This window comes from Rousettus aegyptiacus, unplaced genomic scaffold (genome assembly GCF_014176215.1).
Source record: "Rousettus aegyptiacus isolate mRouAeg1 unplaced genomic scaffold, mRouAeg1.p scaffold_m13_p_4, whole genome shotgun sequence".
In the NCBI taxonomy this organism is placed as follows: domain Eukaryota; kingdom Metazoa; phylum Chordata; class Mammalia; order Chiroptera; family Pteropodidae; genus Rousettus; species Rousettus aegyptiacus.
The window spans coordinates 153,419,619-153,429,958 of NW_023416307.1; the positions used below are offsets into that span (position 1 = coordinate 153,419,619).

The 10,340-nt window shown below is 52.5% G+C and overlaps 1 protein-coding gene across 1 annotated transcript; it reads right to left on the minus strand.

The window, feature by feature from the left end:
* Positions 1–1,146: 1,146 nt before the first annotated feature.
* CCR1 (C-C motif chemokine receptor 1) lies at positions 1,147–7,233 on the minus strand. The gene is made up of 2 exons (XM_016141354.2): positions 6,713–7,233; positions 1,147–4,087 (listed from the first exon to the last, which is right to left on the minus strand). Exon 2 carries the CDS (start codon positions 4,016–4,018, stop codon positions 2,978–2,980), a length of 1,041 nt encoding a protein of 346 aa, XP_015996840.2. The 5' UTR covers positions 4,019–4,087; positions 6,713–7,233; the 3' UTR covers positions 1,147–2,977.
* Between the last annotated feature and the right edge of the window lie 3,107 nt (positions 7,234–10,340).

A 10,340-nucleotide genomic window follows, 5' to 3' on the forward strand; every position in this document is an offset into this window, starting at 1 on the left:
GGAGAGAATCCTTGTTACTGACAAAACGATTCTGAAGAGCTAAGCGGTGACGAGGCATTACATCTGTAACTTACTCTCAAATAGTTCTATAGAGGAAATGGTATCTTTATGTCTGTCTTTTAAGAGAGGGAAGGAGGGAGGAAAAAAGCCAGTGAACCTGAGGGAGATGTAAAATCCTGACAATCGGGAGTCTGGGCAGGGGCCATGGGAGGTCTTGGTACTATGCTGGCAACCTCTCCTTAAGGATAAAAAACAAAAAAACAAAAAAACAAAAAAAAAAAAAAATATATATATATATATATATATATATGAACAACAATGACAAGTCGGCAGGGTATAAACCCATTCACACAGGAGCAAGGGGGGTGGGACTGGAGGAGGGTAGCTGGGAGGGGCTGGAGGTATCCTGAGTGTCTGAGGAGGGGTACGGACAGGAGGAGTCAGATATTCTATCTGATAGAGTTGGGGAAAGATCGCCCCATTTTTTTTTTTGCTTTATTTGATTTGATCCTCAGAACAGCCTCATGGGGGTAGATTTTAGTCTTATCTCCCCTCTACAGGTACGTAAATTGGAGGCTCATAGAATCATCCATTCAACCCGCATTGACCTGAGTACTTCCTGTGTGTCAGCCTTTACTGAAGCTACTCAAAACGCGTGAAGTGTGAGCGTGCGTGTGTGCATTCAGAAAACAATGCTGGAGGACATGCACTAAACTGTCGACATGCTGAGAAAGGCTGTTTCTGACTCGTGACCCTAGAATTGCTTCCACGTTCTTCTTTGGGATTTTTTTTTATTTTATTTTAATCTTTTCCCATTTTCCTACAATAAAAATGTATTGCCTTTACAGCAAGCAAGAAAAAATATATATTATTTCAAAAATAGAACTGGAAGTGATTGTGATATATCCCTCATTATGATATTGTTGTGGGTCAAATTTTATTTTTTGATGTGGTTTTGTTTTACCAACATAGGGGACAAATGTTTCTTAATTCTGTTACACCTCCTTCTCTCCACACTGCAGAAAAGGCTGGCAGGTTTCTGAGTGAAAAGCTGACATCCACTTTGACTTCCAGAGCCTCCTGTTCACATTTTCCGTGTGGAGGCATAAGTCTCATGCGGTGTGACCTCCTCTTCCCCAGACAAAAGTTTTCTAAACCTTCACGATACCAGCTTCTTTGCACAAAGACAACATGCAAATATTTCAGGTTTCTACCTGAAGGGCAGGGTGGCTAGGGAAGAGTACAACTCTAGCATCCAAAAAGAGAGAGGCCAGCCCAACGGTGTCACTGTGTTGTAAAGTGAGACACTCATCCCCTCGGGTGCTGTCTGCCTGATGCATACCTCCCTCCCCTTGGCTGTTGGCACCTTGGGTCCCACGGCAGCCCCACCCATCCTTCCTGGGCTCTGGTAGCATCTCTGTGTCTGTCCACCTCACTGAGCAGAGGGCTTTCAGAGAGCAGACCTCCCTCCTGCAGCTGTGTTTCCCTGGGCTTGCTCTGAATGGAATGGGTCCTGAATGGATTTGCAATGATGGGGAAATGGGTGGAGTCATTTAGAGTGCATCCCAGCTGTAGAATTCAGTGCAGGCACCAAAAACAATGCCTCGAAATGATTTATTGACCTGGAAAAGTGATCAAAGCATCCTACCACTTAACAGCAACAATAGTAGAGGTCCATCTTCGTTGTAATCATAAATATGTACAAGAGAAAAAACAAACTAAAATACATCAAAAATATACAGTGGATGTCCTTGGGTGGTGGCATGATGGATGATTTCGATGTCTGTATTTTTTCCCTTTGTGTTCTTAAGCTGTTTTAGAAACAACTTTTTTTGTTATTGGGAAAATGATTTTTTAAGAAAATATAAGGCTGAGGAAAAAGGGAACAAAGGCATATTAAGTAGGTGCTCCTTGGTGAGAGATGAAGTGTTAGACATTTGGGGTAAATAAGTTTCTTTGGGTTCAGGGCCCTCTCAACGTCCTACATCAAGAGAGAGTCCCCACCCCACCCTGCATGGGAGACAGTCTCCTCAATCCCAGCCTCAGCCACCCTCAACTTTCACACTGGGTCACTTTTTCTGCTAATAGGTCCAAGGCAGTAAGTAGCAAGTACTCAGATTCATAAAGCCAGAAAGCTTGGATGGAGAACCAGAGAAAGAAATCAACTCTGTCTCCTTCAGCCTGTTAGTAATTTCTGCAGCGAAGCTGTCAGAATTTACTGCAGTATCATCCAACCGATGGGGAAGGGAGATTCTGGAACTATTCCAAAAGAAAGGCAGGGGAATGAACATAATGACTCTCTCCCCTCTATGGCTGTTTCGAGAAGTATGACGCGTTATGCACGTGGCCTGTCTAGCCCACTGTTGGAATTGTTTGACTTTGGTGAATAGAAAAATCTTCCCTAAGGGAAGTTCCACTGCCAACAGCATTTTCCCAATCCTATCTCCCATGAGGTCTCAACATCATGAGTTCTACGTTCCTCAAGGTTTCCAAGAGCCCAAACCCCGGAATGGGGGCAGGGCGGGCGAGCGGAGGCCGCTGCTGCCTCCTGACTGGCCCCAGGCTGGAAGTGGACTCGACTACGGAAACTGCTATGTCCAAGTTCATTGGTGGCTGGGGGCAGGGACGGGGGGTGGGGAGGAGAGGTGCTCAGTGGCTTTGTTTATAAATGTGAATGTTTACACATATGAAACCCCATGTGGGCCCAGGCCCTTCACTGGCACCCTTGGTACCAGCCTTCTGGGACGTCCCAGTTCACTCATTCATCTCCAGGGAGAAGGTGATGGAGAAGACTCAAGCCCCAGAGGCGATTTAGTCTAGACCACCTTTACGTCCCCTCAGGCCCAGGCGGTGTCGTTCCACACTGCCAGCGGTCAGAGTCTGGCTGGAAGAGCCAAGCTTCCTCCTCTCCAGCCAGCGTCCCTGGCAGGTCACTCCTGCAGGATCCTGGATCAGAACCCAGCTCCAGGGGACCGAGTCAGAACCCATTGGAGAGCTCATGTTCCCCCGTGGAGGGGGACACGGAGCTGGTCCTCTCCAGCCTCTCCGTGGGGAGGAAGGGGAGGCCACGGAACAGCTGGTGCAGGTACCGGCGGAACCTCTCCCCAACAAAGGCGTAGATGATGGGGTTGACGCAGCAGTGCGTGTAGGTGATCACCTCCGTCACCTGCATGGCCAGGTCCAGCCGTTTGCTCTCCTCGCAGTCGTTGTTCAGGAGGCTGTCTTGGAAAGCAAAAGCAAACACGGTCAGATTGTAGGGTGTCCAGAAGAGAAAGAAGATGATCATGATGACAAAAATCAGACGGACGGCTTTGGCCTTCTTCTCGTTGGGCCGTCTGAGCAGAATCTTAATAATCCCCGCGTAGCAGACGATCATGATCACCAGAGGCAAGATCAGCCCCAGGATGTTCAGCTTCAGAGCCTGGAACTTCTTCCACTCTTTTAAGCTTTCGTGAGGAAAATGAAGACTGCAGGTTTCGTGGCTGAGCTCCCACTGGGTCTTGGAAAAGTAAAAGCCCGGAATGGCGGCCAGAAAGGCCAGGACCCAGACGATGATGCTGGTGATGATCCCAAAGGTGACGGTCCGGGCCCGCATGGCGAACACGGCATGGACGATCGCCAGGTACCGGTCTATCGTCAGCAGGACGATGAAAAAGATCTCGCTGTACAAGCCCACGTAGTAAAAGCCCGAGAGGAGCTTGCACATGCCGTTACCGAACACCCAGCTCTGCTTCCGACTGTAGTCGGTCCAGAAGGGCAGCGTGACGAGGAAGAGCAGGTCGGAAAAGGCCAGGTTGAGCAAGTAGATGCTCGTCATGCTCTTGAGCCTCTTGTACTGCATGAGGACCAGGACCACCAGGATGTTGCCCACCAGGCCGACGATAAACACCAGGGAGTACAAGGGGGGCAGCAGCTGCGCCCCGAAAGTCCTCAGCTCCGTTTTCTGGCACGGCGTTGTGTCCCCGTAGTCGTATTCTGTGGTCATTTTATAGTCATTCATTGTGGTTGAAATTTCCATCCCGGCTTCTCCCGTGGGTCAAGAAAAGTGGTTTTTGTATTTATTTTCCTGTTTTCAAGGCGGCGGGCTCTGGGTAACAAAGACAAGGCAGTGATTATATATCTTCTACAACTTGACAACTGTGTACTGAGTGCCTGCTTGTGTGCCATGCCCTGGGACCCGAGTCTGAGCAAGGAGGACCCTGAAACTCTCTGCCCTCGTGAAAACCGCAGTCTAACGGGGTGGCAGGCGAGAAACGAATGTGCATGAATCACGAATGCCATCACTTTGGCGAGGAAAGAAACGTCCAGCAGGCAGAGAGCCCAGACAAAGGGAGACCCCAGCACGCCATCCCTGACCCACGCCCGCCTCGTGCCTCCTGTGGCCTTGGCATTCTTGTTCCCCATTTCAGAGGCGGTGACGCAGCAGTCGTGAGTGGTTAGGACACAGGCCCAGTGAGCACGAGAGCTGGAGCTCAGGCCCGGGGGTGTGTCGCTCTCACGCCTGCTCCCGGAACGACTCGGCTTCCCTGCCTCCAACCCCGCGGCCAGCGGGGGTGAGTGCAGAAATGGAGTTACCATCTAGAAAGTGAGCCAGGACTCACTTTCTAGTGATGGGGGGCAGGGGAGCTTGGGGGCAGGGTACATGAGCCAGACTGCGATTGGAAGCTGGAATATTCCTGGCGAATTCCGCTTCACAATGACGGACAAGACAGTCCCTGCCGTGTGAACTGCACTTGGCAATTTTCAATATGTTGCCACCGGTCCGAATTGATTTGACCTAAACACTCATCGATAACGTAGATGGAACTTGTTTCATATTTCCCGTCTTCAATCTGGAGTTTCTAGGGCTCGTTTGTCCCTATACCCTGCTTTATGAATGTCTCCTGCTTAGAAATTCACATTTCTGCAGGAGGCCATTGGAATGAAGGCAGATGGATGGGGGGAGATGTCGGGAACCCTGGCTGGGGGACGGTCGCTTCCTGCCAAATCCATCCCTATGGCTCGCTCCTCCACCTCTGGACTTACCGCTCCCTTACCAGCCCTCCTACTGGAGAAACCCAGGCTGGCAGTCGCTAATGAAGCCATTTCGGCAATTTCTGACTTCTGCTGCCACCGTCAGTGCTGGCAGCTCAGCTGGGCCACCGGCACCTCGGGGTGGGCTGGCAGGCGCACGGTGGAAGCGGCGAGCCTCTTTGGAAGCACGGGGGAGCCACTGGTGCAAGATGGAACCCAGGAGCCCAGTTTTGGGGGGGAATTTTGGCAAAGGCGAGGGCACATCGAGTCAGCATTGCCAGTGTGCCATCTGAACAGAAAGTCACCTCTATACCCTTGACTTCCAACTCCATTCGCCGTTTTCCCAACTTGCTGGGCATCAAAAATAACTCCAGGGCACGCTGCTCCCGAAGCGAGATAGGCCGGGGCAGGGCCTCGGAGGAGAAAGCGTGTTGTTCTCCGACCTGCCAGCCCTGCTGTGGTCTGTGGCCACAGGTTGCCCTGAGGTCACTTGGCTCAGTGGTCAGCTCTGTCCCAGTGCCTGCATCCTCCAGCCTGGGAGTTGGGGACGTCTCTGAGCAGAGAAAGGGCAGCCTGGGGTGGTAGGGATGCCCAGGCCTGCGGGTGCACGGCAGCTGGCTTACGCTAGTTCACAAGGACCGATCGCGTGCCTCTCTTTCCAGCTCCGCGACTGGCGCGTTGGTAGCTTGAAATCAACCATAGTGGGAACATTTGTACATGGAAATTGGCAAAGACTAGAAAGCAGGGCTCTCTTCTCAAGAGAGCCCATTAGGAAACATGTATGAGCACATCAGTGCCTCCCCTACGGTCGGAATAGCCTAACAGCCGTCTCGCTAATCAGAGTAAGAACTAAAGGGTCAGCGTAGGGCACGCGGGCTGCTGGCGGGCGATGCAAAGCGCTGGGGGGTTTCTAACTCTGAAACTCCGAGACCCTCCAGAGTTCATGGAGGAGCAGCTGAAGTAGATACCGCCACGTAGCCCTGTGCCCCTCCATCCTCGGGACAAGGGTCTGCTGCCTCTTCGTTAGTAGAATAGAATGCATGTGTCCCTGGCCAGCTTCCTGCCTTCAGCTGGGTGAAATTCTACCTCTTTCAAACTGAGCCTGCAGTCCGATTTTGAGATCCCTGGTTCTAGTCTTCTTACGAAATTCGTTCAGTATCAAATCATCCTTGCTCCTGCGAAGGTTTTTTTTGTTTTTTTTTTTTTAATTCGTATTTCTCTCTCGCCACAGTGATTTCATATACCATGTATGGTTTTCATCTACATGGGGGAAGGTTTGGCAAATAACATGCTCTCGAATAGCTTTCCACAGAGAGTGTCCCTTGTCTCTTAATACTGGGCTGACTTTCTCAACCAGGCTCTAACACCAATCATTCGAGAAAGATTCCTTTTTTTTTTTTTTTTAAGCAAAAATTAAAACCTATTTTACCCCTGAGCACCCAAGCTTACAGCTCCACCCATTCTCAGTATTGCTACTCGGTTAGTTCACCCATCGCCTTATAGATGCATCATTGACAGGCTACTTAGCCATCTGCCTGGCCCTCGAAGAATCCCCCCCACCTTTGAGAAGATAGACAGGTACACCAGTAATCCCCTGCGACGTGGTAAGAACCGCAGTCCTGCCCAGATGCATGCACGTATTCAGACAAGGTGGCCCGCCAGAGACACCGACAAGACAGAAAAGACGAGTGCCACTTACTCTGCTTTCAAGGGTTTCTGTCCATGAAGTCTTTGTTTCTAGAGCTTTTGGACTCTTTATAAACTCAAGATTCAAGGTCCAGATAGCGTAGGAAGTACTCAGCTTCCTGTGTAATAGTGGAGATAGGACTCCGGGGTTCTCGGTAGCTCAGAATGACAGGAAGGGGACACAGTTCTTCTTTTTATATGGTTGGGCGTCCATGAATGGCCACCACGCCCACCAGTGGTCACTTCTTAGAGAATGAGTTCGCTCTAAGAATTTCTTCTGGTCCCTCGACTGGACTCCCCGGCAAGCTCTGTCCTACGGGGCTCCGGTAGGGTGGGCTTAGGTGGAGCTGAGTGGGGTGAGGCGGCAGGCCATGATGTGCTCCCAGAATGTAGGGAGCAATTGAAGGCTCGCAATGGGAGGTGGGGGTGAGGAAAGATGTGGAGCTCTTGTGGTCAGTGAGTATCCGTTTTTTGTATTAAAACATAGCAAACCAAAAAAAAAAAAAAATGATTGCAAGTGGAAGGACTTAAACTGGAAGCCTGGGTCCTCTGTTCCTCAAAATGATCTGGTTGGCGATGAGCCCCAAACAGACAGCAGCTTCTCTTTGGCGCCCCCTGCGTCTTCCACGGTCTCTCTCTCTCTCTCTGCTCTCCCCGAGTCTCCGTGTTCCCCCCCACCCCAAACCCCACAGGACAGTTTTACCTAGAGGAACCTCCAGCCTGGAGTGAATAGAGGTCTCTTGGATGGGGTTCGGCCATCTCTTTCTGAGCCTGGGCTCCTGCTTTCTTCAATGGTCCACAACACAGGCCAAGGCCAAGTTCAAATCCCAGCTCTCCACGCGAGACAAAGGCCGATCGCTACACCTTTGTAAGCCGCGGCGCCCGCTCCGCCACGGGAGAGCCCTGAACGCCGCGGCGCACGGGGGCGCGTGAGCTCGGCTGCTGGGCGAGCAACGTCACGAGCCCCCGAGCCCGCAGCACGCGGAGAAGCGTCTGATGAGTACCCGGCGGTTTCTCCGATTCTCCCCGCTCTGCGCTCACGTCCCTTTCAGATCCCACCTCCTTCCCTGTGAAATGGGGACGCGGGTCACCTGCCACACAGGTGGGCGTGCCATTTCGGAATCATGGCTGGGAGCGCGCTTTGAAAACCGTCACGAGGCTGGTCCTCGTTTGTAAAACGAAGACTTTACACGAGATGCCTCGGTGTCCTCCTCCCTTGGGACACCCCACGCGTCCTTTGTGTTGGGTCTTCCCTTCGTCGCAGCCTGTCCACAGAGAGCTGGACAGTGGAAGAAGGAGGCCGAAAGGTGCCCCGACGGGCGAAGATGGCCGTGGGCCTGTGGGCTGGCCACCTGTGTGCAGAGCGGGGCATGAGGGGGGCGTGTCAGTGCCGAGCCTCCCAAATCGGACAGCCCTGCGTTCAGGTCCTGGGTCTGCCTTTCCTCTCCGGAAAAAAAAACAAAAAAAAAACAAAAAAAAAACAGGGTGAATACGGCCCACTTTCCAGAGAGGATGACATGAAGATGTGCGCGCGCACACGCACGCACACACGCACACGCACACACACGCACACACACACGGGAATGAATGACGTGGAACAGTGCTTGAGACGTTCACGCAGCCTGCCTTAACTTGGGGTCTCCGTCCCAGGTGCAAAGCCTGCCGCACGGTGCGGCTGTCAGGACTGTATTTGCAGGGGACCCCGGGAGACACTGCAGGGGAGGGGAACGTGGTTTTCAGCACATCAACCAGGGAGACCCTTTGCCAGCACACCACGTGGGTCATCTAGGACGCGGCCGTCGCTCCTGCCTCTGCGCGGTGGGGGCGCACGGACGCGTCAGTAAGGCGCATGCGCGAGTCTAACCTGGCCTCTGCCGCGGATGCCGATTCCTGGATTTGACACCCCTCCTGAGTCAACCACCGACCCAGCCTGCCGGCTCCTCTTCTCGAATCCCGCGGACCTCCTTTCCTCATCTCATTCATCTGATCCTGACCCGGCCCTGTTTCCGCTTCGCCTGTCCCGGTTCAACCGCCACATCCCAGAAACCTTACGTTCTGTGCAGCCAAGACCGGGCAGGGCTGCGCTCGGTGACGACGTGCAGCCTGGTTGTCACTGAGAAGCACGTTTCAGGATCCGCTACACCACCAGCAGGTTGATTCCCAAGAGAAGGGGTGGCGGCGTCGGGACATGGAGAGGTGTCAGGACATGGAGATCTCCCCGTTGCCCAATCCCGGGACGCATGGCGTCTGACTACGTGGCAGAAGAGGTTGCTTCTGATCCCACGCCACTGTCAGGACATGAAAGCCCAACTGGCAGGTGTCCCACAGATAGACCAAAAGGCCTTTGGGAGACACAGCTGACCCTTAGGCAGCAGCTCACACCTACCCTCCCCCCAAAACACCTCGTTTTATCCTCACCTTTCCCTCCTGCCCATCCCTTCCACCCCGTCTAATTTCCTTCCCTCCCTCTCTATCCACCACCCCTCCTGACTCCGTCTTCCTTTGACCCCGGCGGTCATTTTGCCTCCTTCATCTCCGCCTCTCCTGCCTGCCTGACCTCTCCAGGCTCTCCCTCGCCCCCCAGAATTCTACAAACCCCACCCTGAGAAACCAAAGGAAACAAATTCAAGGGTCCGTTTTCTGTCTGTCGGTTCTTCTCAACCGTCCCGTCGTGCTAGCTGATGTCCCCAGGTGGAAGGGGGCGTTGGCTCGTCCTTGTCAGACCTCTCTCCTCCCGCCTGATCATCTAAGCGGCCACCTCCCGCCTGAAGCCATCCCCTCCCTCTGCAGCAGAGGCCTCTGTCCCTGAGGACTGAAGCTTTCTTTGCGGGGGGAAGGGGCTCATTCCTTCAACTCCAATGGTCGTTTGACCCCAGAGGGACCGTTCGATATGTCAACTTTCCTGACCCTCAGCCTCCTCGTGCCCTTATTTTCCCTCACGCTGAAGGCCACGGGCCAGCTTCGCAGTCCCTCCCTTACATGGTCCTCGATCCCTGTACCTTTTTCTGATCTCGTCACGTCCACCTGCTTGAATCCCAGTCCTGGGTAGATTTGACTCCCCGCCTGCACCCACGAGGTCAAACGCGGCTGGGGGAAACCCCACGAGGTGCCGACTGGGATCACCCTAAATCAACGACAGTCGTATTCAGAGGGTCCTGAACGCCCATCAACGGCACCTCCCTCTCTGAGACATTATTTCTCATCGTCGGCCTTGAGTCTCACGCCTTCCGTCATCTCCTTCGTTTCTATACATACGTGTTACTTTCTCAGTGAGGGATTCGCTAACCATCTTGTTTAAAATCAAATCTTTTTCCTCCTCCTGAGACATCCAAGATTCCCTTCCCCGATTTACTTACTGCTACATGACACGTGTATCTCTATATCCCTATCTATCTATCTATCTATCTATCTATCATCTATCATCGCTATCTGTTTATCTAATTACTCAGTTATTTTCCGCTGTTTTCCTCCAATGCAATGCCGGCTTCCTGAGGACCGAGATGTTCCATCTTCTGTTCACTGCTGTATCCCCGAGTGGTAGGTGCTTGATAAGCATTTTCGAATAGATAAATCACAAGACGTTCCCAGGCGGGATGGTCCCACCTGTTGAGTAACTGGCAGCTCTACAGCTTCATCCAGGA

What these genes read in the sequence shown, in the direction of transcription:
- CCR1 (XM_016141354.2), bottom strand. Translation starts at nt 4,018, where the DNA reads ATGGAAATTTCAACCACAATGAATGACTATAAAATGACCACAGAATAC.